Below are 16,772 nucleotides of genomic sequence, written 5' to 3'. Positions count from 1 at the left end.
GAAAATGAGATTACTGGGTAGGAGGAAATGGGACGGCTTACAATCAGAACATAATTTTCTGATAATAAACTCTTACCCGTGTCATTCACATAGGTTCCTATAAAAAATTATGAATGGTGCGGCTTCGGTCAATTCTAATATAAGTAATTATCCTACTTAGTCCCCTCTTAAGATGGTACAGTCTAGAGTTAATTCCTTTGTTACAAAGTCTGTGTTCAATATTTACTATGTGATTTGGGAAAGTTATTTTTCTAAAATAGGGATAATGGGAGCACCTATATCATAGAGTTATTGAAAGGAGTAAACAAGTGAGTATATATATATAATGTGCTTAGAATAGAAGCTGGCAAACTGTAAATGCACAGTACTTTTGAACTATTATATTAATCAGTTTCTAAATTACACTGGGGAAGTTCACACAATATTTGTTCTTACTAATGTTGAGCTATGTGAATATAATAACGGATTTAAAACAAAACTTGCTACCTACCAGGAAGTGCAGGTGCATCAGCCTAAAGTATCCATCTCCATAACAGAACAGTATTACTATTTGTGAGAGGATCGTGATCATAAAAGGGAAAGAATAAAACAAGGGAATGAACACTTAAGTCAAGAAGGAGGCCACAAGTCTTTCTTCCTTATGGTCAGTTATCTCTCCCTCTCACCATGCTCTGCTATTATTTCCAATTAAACTAAATCTAATGACAGTACAAATGACATGTGAATTTCTCCTTCTTCCATCTGAAGCTCCATGGGGCTGTTTCTACAGTGATAAAATTTGCCTCTTACAGGCCTGTATTGATATGATTGCTAATCTGTTTGGGGTAATATTTTTCCCTGGGACTAAATCTAGTAAGTTTAATTTAGCAGGTATTTGGCATTTGTGGATTTAATATTTTAGATTTTCTTTTAAGAACAACACAGAAGCTCTATAATATGTAAAATTCATTATTTTGCAGAGGCGTAAATTTAAATCATGTTATCCTTGTGAAACCAACATAGAAGTCAGCCACTGAACTAGTGAACTGGATGGATCCTCTAACCCACTCTTTCATGTAAATCTTTTAAAAAAGCAACTTAAATATATTTAAGTTTATAAGTTATTGTTCAAGTTTATGAGTTATTCAAGATTATGAGTTAGGATACTTTTCTTCCACCCTAACAGAAGCAGTGCTTCTGCAAATAGCCTGTGCATTATTTGCATCTCAAAACATTTTGAACTAGAATAGAGTTATGAATTTACATGACTTAAATTTAATGGAATGATCAAACTTTACTTGTAATGCTCTCACTAAGGGTCACGTGGTAGTACTGGTGATGGACTGAAAAAGATTCTAAAAGTGTAAAAGTTAATCTAAAAACTTTAAAAATTATTTTATTTATATATTCATACATATAGAATTATTAAGAGTCTAAAAGGAGGGTCACAATATTTTTAGTTAACTTTATTTTTATAGTCATTATGTTAGAGGGGAAGTGACAATCATTTAGGGGTTCTTTCAGGTTTTGGGCAGCACAATAGGTAAATTGCAGAAAGTATTTATGTTAGCTCCACTCCTCTCTCCTAGGACAGTTTCTAACACACTTCACATGCCATCTGTATGGAGTGTCAGTGTGTGGGCGTGCATACATGCCTGTGCACATGAATTGAATTTAAACTTAAGTATGATTTTAAGATATCAGTAAGCAGAGTAGGAAGGCTTCATGTCATACAATCCAAAGGATTCAAAAAGCTAATTTTTACAATAAATTACCCTCTCCTCTTTACTCCTAAACTTGCTATTGTACCTTCACAATTTTTTTTTTTTTTTTGAGACATGGAACACCTGATTCAGTAAAATTTTGCACAGAAGCCCAAAATGAAATACAGTGAAACCAGACTTCTCTGGTAGGTGACCCAGGTAGCAATGTCCATAACTGCCTGCCACCTCTTTTACCCCCTGCACTTTCTCTATCTCTTCCCCCTGTTATAGGTCAGTATGGAAGACCGTTTTTCAGAAGAAAATTTTGTTCCAGCAAAGGGAAAAATCATTGAGCTAACTGAAACCACTAATCCTCACTGAAATCAGCAGAGAGGATAGTAGAGTCCAGACTCTCCCTCTTGACATATGTGTGACATCTGGCAAACTGGTCTCCATGATCCATTTCCCTCACCCATCAAAGGAAACTAACAATCAGAATGACTAAGTAAGTTAGGCTTACTTACTATATACTACACAGAAGTGTTGATATTATCATCAGCAGGTCATTTATTTATTCATTCATTTCAGCACATATTTACTGAGGACCTATTATGTGCCAGAAACTATTCTGGGTCCTGGGAAATCAAAGATAAAAGTAAAATCCTTGCCTCATAGAATTCTGGTAGTGAGAGAGTCATGCAAAGTTGCTTGAGGGAAACAGGGAAAGCCTTCCAAGAGCATTTGCACAGTACCCAGAGGAAATGGGGACAAAGGACTGGTAATTTAGGTGGGGCAATGAAAGGAGAAAAACTGTTCCATCTTTTGAGGATAAAGCACTGCAAGGGCAGGTGGTCCTCTTGGGGTCTTGAGCATCTGGCTGAAGTTTTTTATATGTTGAAAATCAGGGCTTTCCTCAAGGCTCTCCATAAACCCTACTTCAAACAGCCTCTATCACTACACTTCTACAGTATGTTATAATTTCTGTGTAATTGTCTGTCTTCACCACTACACTGGGAACTGTTTTATATTATGTCCCTAGTCATTTACTGACAAATAAATGACATACACTTAATATGTATTGAATGAAGGAATGGATGGATGATTTGACGAATAAATAGGGAGAAAGAGTATATAGAGGAGGTGTGACAGCAAGACAGTGTTTTCTTACTTCAGAGTTTACTTTGGATCCTGTTCAATATACTGATGAAAACTATCCTCCAACACACCCTTTTAGGTAAATATGAAAAGCAAATCCTTTCAAGATTATGAGTTAAGATCAAATATGTTTCTCTACCCTAATAGGAGCAGTGGCTCTAGAAACATGTCCCTAGCTCTCTCTCCACGGTATTTGAACTGTAGATGATGTGTACCATCTGGGTCCTTGGGACTTTGGAAGATGGTTCCTAACTCATCTCGATGCACTTGAAGTATATGTGACTTCAACATGTAATCTGTACAAGGCAAGCATTTATGAACAATGGGACATTCCAGGAATGAGCAGAGGGTAAATGGAAAACTTTGTGTGAAATAGGGATGGGATATGTGAGGGTTGGAAGAGGTCTGTACAATAGGGTTTTCATCTTTTATGGACCTGGGAAACAGAGTATCTTTGGGAGAAAAGAGCTCAGGCACATATATTTTCAGTTTAACAAGCCCACAAATCAATCTGATTATTCAGCAATTCAACTAGGATCTGCTTTACATCTCATAAACAAACACTTCTGGTTTTACCTTTTTGGGTTCTGGCATATTATTAATATAAATAGTGTAGATTCCACTTTTATTAAAACCAGCTTGATATACATCTGCACAGTCTCTAAATGGCTTTTCTTCCTCTTTTTTTCCTCCCTTTAGTAAAACTGCAAAAACAAAACAAAAAAAAAAAGATTGCAATATGTGAATATCAGTACCATTAGTGCCCAAATGGACTCCAAGTATAGGTAAGCAAGTCTTCATTTCCTCCAAACAAATGTCAATGTTGCATTTATTGAAAAATCAATCATAAGAACAATACTAGATTTTGAGGTGACTCACAGAATTACAAAACTATAGGAAAAATATGTGATCAGTTTATAACTGAATACTTTTTATATTTTGCTTAATTTCTAGTTTTTTTCTCTATCACTTCCAGAACATCAACTCAAGGGACAAGTAACCTGATCATGTAATACCTGCAATTGGTAACAATTTTGTTAGTGTTTCTCTAAAATTTCTAAAACGTTCTTACCTACATTTCATAGGAAAGTTTGAAAAATGCTAAAGCATTTTTGGAGGAGGGAGAGGTGAAGATAAATTCAAACATAAAAATAAAATATGGAGGTTTAAGATGCTAAAAGAAGGTTGTACTGTTTTTCTGTGGCTTTATGTTGAAGAGCTCCTAGAAATTTTTATTTTTTAAAAACTCTCAAAATAATTAAAAGGTAGAAAGAAGTCTCTGATCCAATTTAACTATCTAGAATGAAAAGGGAAGTAAACTTTGGTTTTTATTTAATGGTCTGAAGTTAAACTATCAGGTGGATGACACACAAATAGAAGAACAAAAATTAGGGCGTCCCTGGTGGCGCAGCGGTTGAGAATCTGCCTGCTAAAGCAGGGGACACGGGTTCGAGCCCTGGTCTGGGAAGACCCCACATGCCACGGAGCAACTAGGCCCGTGAGCCACAACTACTGAGCCTGCACGTCTGGAGCCTGTGCTCCACAACAAGAGAGGCCACGATAGTGAGAGGCCCAAGCACCGCGATGAAGAGTGGCCCCCGCTTGCCGCAACTAGAGAAAGCCCTAGCACAGAAACGAAGACCCAACATAGCAATCAATCAATCAATAAATCTTTAAAAAAAAAAAAAAAAAAAAACCACATGGGCTTCTCCAGCTCTGGAGGAGGATTCAACTTTAAAAAAAAAAAAAAATTAATAAGATTTGAAATTAAGTTATATAGGTGGAAGAGCTCAGTAAAAGCTGGAAGTCAAGTGGAAAAAGAAATTTAATTAGAGATAATCTCTACTGAGAGGAACTTTATTTCATTCATTGAGCTTCATCCACTATTAAGTTCTTATTAACGAGATCAAAATACAAAAATGACTCATTTAATAGTCCTCAGCTAAAGATATAGGTGGTATCTTTATAAAGTATTTATGATTTAGTATTTTCTAATAAATACATGTTATTTTAGCAGTTTGCTTCATTAGCCTTTTTTTGAAGTTAAGACTAAGAATATTTTATAATCTTGCCCTTAAAGTCTCTGGTTACTTAATAATTATCTGCTTTCAATCACTCTGAGTCACTATGGTATTTAAAAATAATAATATCAAAGGTAAGCTATAAATCAGTGCTCATAAAATGATTTTAAATGTTCTAACAATCTAAAATACTAACCTGATTTATATTTGACACATGGTGTTACTAATTTATAGGTAATTAAAAATTAACAGTCTAATCTTTGTAGAAAGAATGACTATCTCAATATAAATATTTCAAATTTTCAAAAATTACTATGGTTCAAGGAAATGAAATATCCATGTCATATATGTTGCTACAACAAAAATATAGAATTATAACATTTAATAGCATTATGGTTCTCTACATAGCTCCTGTTTGCACAAGTGGTTTTGCCTACTTATATTAAAAGCTACTTCTAAACACCACCCATCACAATTGCAATGTCAGGGACTTCCCTGGTGGCACAGTGGTTAAGACTGCACGCACCCAATGCAGGGGGCCCAGGTTTGATCCCTGGTCCAGGAACTACATCCCACTTGCATGCCACAACTAAGGAGCCTGCCTGCGAGAACTGAGGAGCCCATGTGCCACAACTAAGAAGCTCGTGAGCCGCAACTAAGCAGGCCGCCTGCCATAACTAAGACCTGATGCAACCAAATAAATAAATAAATAAATATTTAAATAAAAACACACACACAAAAAACAACTGCAATATCAACACAAAATAAGTAATCAGAGGACTAACATCATATGATGGTGAAGAAGCATTGCACAGAATGTATGCAAATAGCAATTAAAAATGAATATTTATATATTCAAAAGCTACTTTTAATGGCATTGGGCATGTCAATGGATTATATAAAGGTCTTGTTTTCAAAAACAAGACCATGTCAATGCATTTCACTTGTGCTTACTTATTTTAAGCTAAATGGACTATTATTTTTCTAAAACAAAACCTTCCTAAATTCTAAATGCTTGCTCTTCTGTTGAAAATAACCAAATCAGATGCAAAAAAAAAAAAGGACGTAAAGAAATACTAACTAAAATTTATAATCCCTCGAGAGGATGAACAAACAGGAAGATGTGGTCAAGAGGAATTCAACGGTAAACCCATTTTTCTTTTTTGGGTGAGAGGTGGGGAAAATCATTTATCTAAAGAAAGAGAAAATGCTTTCTTATTCAATGTACCACTTCCTGCCCTCCCTTATTTAGTTATGTAAGGAGAATGCATTCCCTTCCCACTTCTCTGCCACCTCCCTTCCCCTTTTCTTTTCCTCTTCAGGATGATGTGGGTGAAAAGACTGTTGTGTGGGAAGAGGGAAGCTATTTCACACACTTTTTCAATAACACAGAAAAAAGGAAAAAGTTGGATACTATCTTATTTTTCTGGAAACTAATTTATAAAAATGTTCAAACTATGAATGTAAGTCTTATAACTGGCAAAATGGTTTGAGGAGTCTACCATAAAAGGTACTATTAGTGCTGTGGTTATACTATGGATTCGTTGTCATTGTGGCAACATATCTGATATAGATGTTTCATTTTCTTGAAATATAGTTTCATATTTTTGAAAAATTGAAATACATTCTTTCCAGATGATTAGACTGCTTGTTTTTAGTTACTTACTAATTAGTAATATTATGCTTGAAAGTTTGATCCAGGCTACATTTTAGAGTAATACAGCATTTAAAAGCAATTTAAAAGTTTCATTCAGAGCTTACCTTTAATATTTGTATTATATTCTATGGTCTGAAGACCCCTTCTATAAGAGTATATTGACTTTCAGAGTTTTTCTTTCTTTTTTTAATCTATAAAGTGGGGAACTTATACATATCTCTGAGGCAAGTATGTGAATTACATAACGCAGAGTGACTGAATTATAGTAAGTGCCAAGAAATGGTAGTTATTGCTGTTATGGTAATAATGATATCATCAATGGCAACATTATATTATTATTCTTTCTTATGGAAAGGACACTCAGGCTGTGGAAGGCTAGCCAACCCACCCAATGGAGTGGTGGATGCTGCTGTCGTCTACCCTCAAATATAAATACTGTAGCTGACTAAATGCAGGGAAGTTACAATTGACTGGTTACATTTAGGATTATATTGAGCTGGCCTCTCCTTGTCAGAGTTGGCTAATAATTGGCTTATTTCATTCATTGACTACATCAAGTCACACCATTGTTAAGTTTAAGTGTAAAAAACCCAGGTAAACTAATCTTGCTGTATACTGTAAGCTTTATTTATTAAGAATTAAAGATTATTTCAGATGAAATGATATATGATGTATATACCAATATGTTGATTGTAGAGATTTAATCTCCTAGCTTCAATTTTCATGCCTATTTTCTTTGTTAAGTATTGGAGAATTCTGAAATGCAGTGTTATGATTTGATATTGTAAAACTGGACACACAGTAAACATTTTAAAACACAGAAAGGCAATAACAAAGATGAATTAACTGAACATTGCAAGTGTCAGAACTAAGGATAAATTTTTGTAGGAGGTCTTGAGATTCAGCAAGATGGAAGATAATGCCTGGAGGAATATAAGATAAATGACAAGAGACAAACATGGAAAACCTGATGGAAGAAGATAAAAGAAGCATCAACTGGACAGAGCAGGGAGGAGCAGCCCTGATACTTGATATAGGTGTTTTAGCTATCTGTAAAAGTGGTTTAACTTCTAATAATACACTGGTTTAAAAGCATGAATTCTTAAAAAATGATCTTTACATCTAAAAGTTCTGTCTTTGACCACATACTCTTATTTTTTCCTCTCCCATTCTTTAATTCTTAATGAGTTTGTCTTTCTTCTAATTGAGAGTCTAGATCCCCACCATTACTATCCACCTCTTCCTAGCCTCCTTTTTCTTTCTTCCTACCTTCAGTCTGAGAGTGAGGCATTTAAGCATGGTTCAGGTGGAATTGCTAGTGCCCTCCTTCCGCTGTCCTTTCATCCACTAACCCCTTGTATGGGTAAATCCTGACCGAAGGAAGGACGTTTATTCACATTCTCACCCCCATTTCTAGACTGCAAACACTAAAGTGAGGCTATTTAATACCACTGAAATGTGTACTTTCTAAACTCAGCTGTGTTCTCTATGCTTCTCAGTCAAACCCTTGGTCATTTCTAACAGACTTTTTATTACATTTCCTGAAAAGCGTTATTTCAAATCTTTCTACTTTTTTCAAGATTAAATCTCACTCCTGTCTTCTCTATTTATATATGACCTTGTTTTATGGTTTACTATGATGATCAAAACCATTTAAAATAAGTCTCCTTTACCTTTTTCCTCTACAGAAGTTGTCTTTGCCTATCTTTCCCCTTGCCTTTTGTGTTGACCTCTCTTAGTCCCTTTTCTACTTCTCTAATTGTCCTTTCTCTTTCCTCTTCATTGGGTTCTGTTCCTCTCCTCACCTACCAATAGATGTTCACCAAGATTCTATTCTTGGATCTCTATTCCTTTTTCATCTGCTCTTGTTGCAAACTATCTTCTATGGCTTCAAACTTTTACACAGATTTCTAAGATACAAGCATTTCTGACACCATGTATTTGCTTCTCTCATGACCTCCGGATCCTCATTTCTACTTGCCTGTTGAGCAGTTCCTGATGCAACCCCAACATTCATTTGTTTAATGTTACCTAATATTTTCTTCCGAAACCGATGTTCTCTTTTTCTCTTACTGATCCCACTATCCTTCCTCAGTTGTCATCGTTAAAAATTAATGAAAGCCTAAATATAAGATAAATAGACTGAGGCTTTTAATTTGTCTCTCAATTTAAAAGACTGCCTCCTGTCCCTTCTTAGTTTAACCCATCCTATATTAACAATTTCAGTAAATATTGATTAAACATCTGCTATTTGCATGACTTTTTCAAGACAATGGAGATACAGACATAAGAAAACCACAACCTGTCCTTAATGTGATCACAGTCTGATGAGAGAAAGACCCATTAGCAGGTCTTCCATAATATCTCATGATAGCTATACCTATGATTAGTATCTTCCATGATAGGGAAAAACCCAACTCAAGCTGGCTGGAGCAAAAAGATAATTTATTGAATCATGTAATTCAACAATCTAGGATTGAGCTTTAGGGAAAGCATGATCAGGTTTCAAACAGTGTGATCAGGAATTGGTTTACTTATCTTTTTCTTGACTCACTTGTTGCTGACTCTCTACCTGGTCACAAGATGGCCAGCAACAGCTTCTCAGTCTAATGTTACCAGTTTAAATATAATACCAAACAGAGATAATGCACACAATTGCTGTTTTGGAGATATGTATCAAGTGCATTGAGAGTAGGTGCAGAGACTACACTCTATTTCTGACCAGGTAGACTTGGGGAAGGCTGTTCAGAAGAGATAACACCTGAATGAATAAAACATGTAAAAAAGCTATCTGAACTAAATTTTAAGAGCTTGGTATGCCAGTTCAAAGACTTTACCCACATCAATATCAGCAAATAAATCTTAGGAAAGTCTTAGGAAGGAATCATTATTCATCTCTTATCTATGCAACCAAATCTCTGTGATCTAAAGGGAAAGAACAGGGACATAAGCAGGTGCATGTCTGTCTTTCACCAGCCGACATTCAGTCAATGAGCAACCTGAGACGCTGACTCCAGCAGCTGTTAATTTTATCTGGTCCTTGCCTTCATTTGCCTACTCAATTCCAACCCAGACGGCATATCTACCACTGGGCTGACTTGAGGGAAGAACCATGAAAGCTAAGGCAGAGGGTCACTTCAATTCAGATGAACCCTCAAGAGAAAACTTCCTGGAATGTGGAATTTGTAATTCTGAGTCTCAGAAAACCTAGTAGAGAATGCAGAAGACAATTAGCCTTGCTACCAGAGACAATATAAAAAGCAGGAGCCCTTGATCCTACTTAATTCCTAATAAGTTGCTATAAAGGGATCAATTCTTCAATTATTCTTTTTAAATCTTAGATGTGGCTAATCATTCATATCTCTCCAGTATTTAGCAAACATCAGAATGTATGCAGATCATGTTATTGGTTTAAGGATATTTCTTGTGGTACTTTTTGGATCATTAGCATTAAGGAGATCATAGTACAAGGAACTGACCCTAGCCCGTGATTTTCAACACAACAGGTCACTGAAGGTAACTGAACATACAGATGAGCAAAATGGCATATCTGACAAGGTGCAAACAAGCAAAAAACTGATTGATTAGATTCTCTAGTCTTCAGCCAGGTGTGTGCGTATTTCATGGAAAGGCCATTTAAGAAATTCCGTGGTATCCTAATTTACTTGAAAGGACTTTTAGAAGTAGAAGAAGGTAATATTTTGCATTTCAAGGGTGTAGAAAATATGTTTAAAGGTTTGTAGGCAATATTCAATATTTCAATATTTTGTGGGTGGGTGAGGAAGACTTACCAATGATTTCATAAATACGTATCACATATGTATAGCTATATAAACACATATGAGTTTTAAGCTTATAAATTAAAACTTTCAGAATTGGTATTTTATTTCATATAAAATATATGCATATGAACCTAAATATCTGTGGGTTGATAACTCAGCATGATTGTTTTTAACCTACAAAAATGGCAATTACCTATTTTTTTAATCTAATATATATATATAACATAAATTGCTATGTCACAATATAATAAACATATTTATAAATACTTTCAATCTGAAGTCTTCGGTTAAGTAGTTAAAGGCTTCCTTTTTAAAAATCTACTATTCCTTTTCCTTTTAACTGTGGTATAAGGGAACACTTGAACATTGTTTACTTGCTGCACTATTATTTTAATTAAATTTTTTGTAAAAAGAACTGTTTTTATTCTAATTTAAATTCTTTATGTGTATATATTTTGTAGATAATATGTAAAATCTTAACTATCATCTTGGTGGAAATATAATAATCATGATCATAATAAAATCAACTAGCATTCATTGAATACTAATTATGTGCTCAACTCTGAATTTCTCGTGCTAAGTATGTTTTATATGCCTCATTTCATTTCACACTCATAAACATCTTATGAGATGGATTTGTCAATATGTCATTTTATATGTGAGAAAACTGAAACTCTGAGATGCTATCTAACTTCACCAAAGCTTATAAGTAGTGGAAGTCTTTAACTGTAAAGCCAAAACTACTTCTTACTGGCTTCTAAAGTAATGTCAAACCCAAATAGAACTCTAACACGTTATTTGTCACAGAGTGAATCCCCAGCAATACTTAGCTGAAAAGGTCCCACCCTAGGGTCTTAGGTGAATCAGGACAGGCCTTAATTATGAATGGGTATAGGCTCTTCTCATGGAAGCAGGAAGTATGGGAAGAATGACAGGATGCAGAAATGACAAGAAAGAAGAAAAATGTTGAGATGAAGGTAGATGAGAGGAACAGGTAGCAGAATTTCTGTGAGACGGGAGCTCTCAGCAGCAATATGAAGCAGTGATGGCCCACAACTTCAAAAGCAAACAGAGGATTAGGAAGTAAGAGGTCCCTGAGCAGCCACATTGGATTTAATAATGTCCATACCCTAAAAGTCATGCTGATCAGGATTTACCCCCATTAGTTTTAGATATTATTCTCAGAAGCCTAATTATTGATCCCCCAGCCTATGGACCATTTGCTGCTAGCAGCTACAAGTTTAGAGGAGGGCTGGTTGGGAAGGTGAGAGTGGGCATATGTCTGTGTTTGTGCTCATCTTCTAGAATCAGGCCTGAAAACAATGAGAAAATTGATAACTAAAAGCTTTTTTGTGGGTATGAGGAAAAAATAGTAATTTTTTTAAAGTAGGCAAAAATAAGAAATGATAATAGTTTGGGCAATATATAACACAAGGGATAAATTGTATACTTTTAGAAAGGCATCATGGTATTATGGTGTAAATTAATTCATGCTGATGATAATGAATTGAATTATTAGAAAAAGCTTTTATGAAAACACTGCAGAAAATTTGCCATTATGATATTTAAAAATTTTCTTAAAATTTTACTACTTAAAGAGATACATTATATGGAAAATATATTACTCATTACATATAATTGTAGGTAAATATATACATTAAAAAATTTTTATCTCTCTTTAATTTTTTGATTCTTACAAAGGAGTCATATTTAAAATAAGCCCTACACCCTTGCAATCAACTGTTCAGAGAATTTTTTTTTTAACATCTTTATTGGAGTATAATTGCTTTACAATGGTGTGTTAGTTTCTGCTGTATCACAAAGTGAATCAGCTATACGTATACATACATCCCCATATCCCCTCCCTCTTGCATCTCCCTCCCACCCTCCCTATCCCACCCCTCTAGGTGGTTACAAAGCACTGAGCTGATCTCCCTGTGCTATTGAGATGTATAAGGTACATAAATGATTAAATCCATGTGGACATGCATAGTACCCTATGTCATATGTGGATTGCTAATTTTATGGTAATTGTTTCAGTGTGGAATAATGAAACGTGAAGTAATTCTCCATATTTCTATTTTTGTTTGATTAGTGTATTTAAATAAATTTTCTAACACTCTGCTAATGTGAAGTGACTCACATATGTAACTGAATGTATACAATGCATATTACACTTAGAGCAACTAAGAATGAAAAAAAATTACTAAAAGTTGAAGATGGATTTACACACAATCTTTGTTTAATCAAGTGATCATTCGCTTTTTATAAAATTCATTTCTGTGTTTTCCCTTTGGGCACCCTGATGGGCAGTTATGAGTGCTACATGATCCTTGCCATTTGTTCAGAAGGTCATTTCATTAACAAAGATATTTCAGGTGTTTCATGTGTGTTAATTTCCCATGTAATGTCTTCAGCCTGACTGGAATATACTGATTTTGAATAAATGATTTCTCACACATGTGGGAAGACTTAAAGGGCATCTTTTGTGCTCTGAGTGGACAAATAATTGATTTCAGCAAAAGCCGTTAAAAATGGAATGAAAGTCCTTGGGCAATGCTGTAAAACATGGAGAGTAGTTGCCAGATGCTTTTGAAAACTGACAAAAAAAATGCCACTTTGAAGTTTTAAATAAATAAAGGCTGACTGTCACCATAGGTATGTCACTTTGGTTCTTACTCTTGTGGTGAGATATACTTGATGAATACTACTTTCCTACCTGGGGGTATACATGGGATTCTACTCTAACTTTGGGTTTCCTCAGTCATTATGAGTGACACAAAATCAAGAGAAGATATGGAATGATTGATAGGAGTCATAAAATGCATGAGTTTGTCTAGGACACCAGGCAAACTCTAAGGCGTGTAGTACTTTTATGTTAAAGCAACGTGGCAGCAGCACTGGGGCTTAAAGTCAGTTGTCCTTCTTCCTGTTCTATCTAGGCTACCATGCCCGCCCTCTTGATGGCATACGTCATAGCTGCTTCAAGACACTGGTGAGGAAACCATCTCAATCTAAGTCCTAGTTCTAGGGACATGGGCTGGATTAATTTTGGTTGAGATTTGGTTTATTTGTGCACTTGCGAGTGTGTACATGGGGCCAAAGCAACCGGCAAAACCTTCCTTTAGAACAAAATTGTCACTTAAAATTAAACCCACAGGTCAGATTCATTGTTCCAAAGGAACTCACACTGATTGTGAAAACAGAATGTTCACACCTAAAATTAATTATGAGTACACTTAAAGACATGATAAAACTAAAAGAGGTTTGACTTAATTGGTATTAAATTTAATAATTTAACTTTATCATAAATTCATCAAAAATTTTATGACTTATTTATCTATTCTTGGTAGGTCACATATTAGTGTGATTCCTTACCAGAGATGGTCCCACTCAGAATGTGAACATCCAAGCCAGTAGTAGGATGAGATTCCAATGTACTTAGAAGCAGTCATATTGTTGGTATTCTTTAGTTGAAAATAGATGATGAGCTCCCATAGGAAGCTAAAGAAAATTTTTTTAAATTAATTAATTAATTTTTGGCTGTGTTGGGTCTTCGCTGCTGCACGTGGGCTTTCTCTACTTGCGGCCAGCGGGGGCTACTCTTCGTTGCGGTTTGCAGGCTTCTCATTGTGGTGGCTTCTCTTGTTGCGGAGCACGGGCTGCAGACGTGCGGGCTTCAGTAGCTGTGCCGCACAGGCTTAGTTGCTCTGCAGCACGTGGGATCTTCCTGGAACAGGGCTTGAACCCGTGTCCCCTGCATTGGCAGGCGGATTCTTAACCACTGCGCCACCAGGGAAGCCCTCTAAAAATGTTTTTAATCATCAGTTTTAAAGCTTCTTAGCATTGGACTTTTAGAAAAATCTTAAGCTAAAAGTCAATATTTTGTTTATATATATTTAAGCCCAACCATATAGTTGCAACATTTTTCAGGGTTTATTTTTCCTCTGTTCTTAAAGCATAAGAGATTTTATAAGGGTTTCACTCTATGGTTCCTGTGATATACACATACTGAATGATGTTAATAGAATGTTTTTTCCTTACTTTCTCTCTGAGTAATTATAGGTGCTATTTGGCTTAGTACAAAGTACCATAGCTTATCTGTAACTAGTATCCACTGTCCCATTTTGTCTCTGGACTTAGAAAAAAAAACTGTTGAATTGGACCTGAGTATCGATGAGTCCAGGAAATGATTTAGTTAAAATTCTATTCAAAATATTTTGTGCTTCTTTGCTTTAGCCAACCAGGCCATGAAAGCACAAGAGAAGAAGGAACAGGGTTTGTTCATAGTAATGTTAGAACATCAAGGCAACACTCCTTTTTTCATGGCCTTTCACCCTGGTAACTTCCAGGCCCAGCTGGAATCAGGGGATATCCCTTTCCATTTCAGACAGTTTTGTTTCTGAAATTGAAACTCTAATTCCAAAAGAGAATTAACCACAAAATTTCAAATCTCCCCCAAAAGATGTGGTTTAGAAATAGTTCATGGGAGAGGTCAAGGACTGTATTATTTTTTATTTTGTTATCATTAGTTTGGCTATCTGCTATTCACACAATTTTTTTTTTTTTTACGGAAATTACGACTTTTCAAAAGGCAGATAACACGCTCCATCAAAAAGGAGAAACGTACCATTTCCAAAAATAGTCACTTTCCCCTTAAGCCATTAGGTTTTGTGAAAGGAAGTGCTAGAAGTGTGGTTCATTTTAAGGAAATTGTAAATGTTTGACATATAATTTTCTGTCAAGATAAAGCACTTCCCTCATTAAATGGAAACAAGTGCTCACTGTAGTGTTCAGCAGATGACGTCCTGTATTTTTCTTTCTCTTTCTACCTAATGTTAAAACGTGCATTACAAGTAGTCAACGATAACCAAGTAGTTTACTAAGTCAATAAAAATGATATTTTCTATTTTTATCAATGTTTATATGAGTAACATTCAAAAAGTTTTAATTTCCTCCCATCATTTGTGATGTTTTTAAGAGTTGTCCTTAACTCAAGGGACTTGCAGGAGTTCAAACTATCTCGTCCCTTGACTGAATGATTTACTTCACAAGCTCAGTAGACACTGCATAGGAGGTAAATTCCTTTCAGATGGTAGAATTATTCTGAGAACAGAGCCAAATGTCCCCTCAGCACTGGAAAGGAAGCAAATGCCTCATTTCCCCTTTTCAGAAGGCCAGAAGACCGAAAATAATGATCAAACGTTCTGTACCACTGCAATCAGCCTCTGGGAAAGATACTTCAAACCAAATAATTGAGATCACTTAAAAATTTTTAGTATTAATCATTATCTCTTTCACATGATCTGAAAGAAACTTTTAAAATAAACTTCAAGAGAAGCTCCTTATGATTTGAAATTTTTATACTTCATATTAAGGAACTAAGTATATAAACATGCTCATGTCTCTTGGTATTTAAGTTTCTTTTATTCCTCTCTACTCTCTGTGCTTCTCTACCCAAAACTGATATCTACCCTTTCACATTCAACATTTGGATGTGGGTAGACAACATTTTCTGCTTTTACTTCATCTTACTCATTTTAGTCTTCAATCTATGCAACTGAGCTCTACAGTTCACTCAAACTCTCCCTATAGAAGGTAACGTCCCAGTTCCAAAGTTCACTTCAGTCTGTTTTTTCATTTGACCTTTCTGCTTATTTGCCACTAAAATAAGACCCTTCATAACAGTCTTTTCTCTCTACTATAACCCCTATTTTGGTCTCCTTTTTTCAGTCCCTTAAAGAACTCCCAATTTTCTGTCTTTGATTTTACATTCTTATTATTTTAAAGTGAGTTCACAATATATTATGCAATTTCTGTATGCTAAATTATTTCTGTAATTCATTCTGTAAATTCTCTGAAATTGTACATAGATTTGTGCCTGGGTATTTGCACTAAGTAGGAAAGAAAAGTAGATTAGTTTTCATCAGATCCTTGAATGGATTTATAACCCCTAAATGGCTGAGTCATTGCTTTATACACACTTTCAGTGATTTCATTTGCTGCGTGGCCTTACCAATTATCTCCTCTAAGGACACACCAATCTACATGCTCATCAGGATTTTACTGCTGAACTCCTGACTCTCATTCCCCTACCTTCCAGAGTCTAACTGTCCCATAGTCACCTCAGTCCAATGCCTCAAACTAGATCTTCCCCCCAGAGCCTGTTTCTCTTCACATGTTGCTGATTTTAAGAAATATCATCAAAATTAGTCAACCCAGAAACTTGGAATTTATAATATATTCGAGTCTACTTCTAAATAAGTGGTGATTTCTTGTTGATTCTAATTCTTCTTTATTCACAAATCTCCCCTTCACTTGCTTTTCCATTTGCCCTTGTTTGATCCTGACCCCATTATTTCTCTCCCAGAAGATCCTTTTGAGAATCTGATGAAAACCACCTTCAATCTACCTTTTCTCCCTATCATAGTATGGTGGATAATGTACAGACTCAAGAACCAGACTCTATGGGTTC

At 35.4% G+C, this 16,772-nt stretch overlaps 1 protein-coding gene across 2 annotated transcripts in view; it reads right to left on the bottom strand.

Moving 5' to 3' along the window:
• Nucleotides 1-16,772, bottom strand: part of ANGPT1 (angiopoietin 1) — a 270,839-nt gene that overhangs the window by 52,920 nt on the left and 201,147 nt on the right. For both annotated transcript variants that reach the window (XM_007188771.2, XM_007188772.2), the window contains exon 5: nt 3,414-3,541. In XM_007188771.2, the coding sequence (XP_007188833.1) occupies nt 3,414-3,541 (128 nt within the window). The remainder of the gene's footprint in view (nt 1-3,413; nt 3,542-16,772) is intronic.

The sequence above is a fragment of the Balaenoptera acutorostrata genome, chromosome 17 (assembly GCF_949987535.1).
Source record: "Balaenoptera acutorostrata chromosome 17, mBalAcu1.1, whole genome shotgun sequence".
Classification (NCBI taxonomy): Eukaryota; Metazoa; Chordata; class Mammalia; order Artiodactyla; family Balaenopteridae; genus Balaenoptera; species Balaenoptera acutorostrata.
Note: the sequence above shows the minus strand (reverse complement) of the source record. Positions and strands in the feature narration are given on the sequence as shown.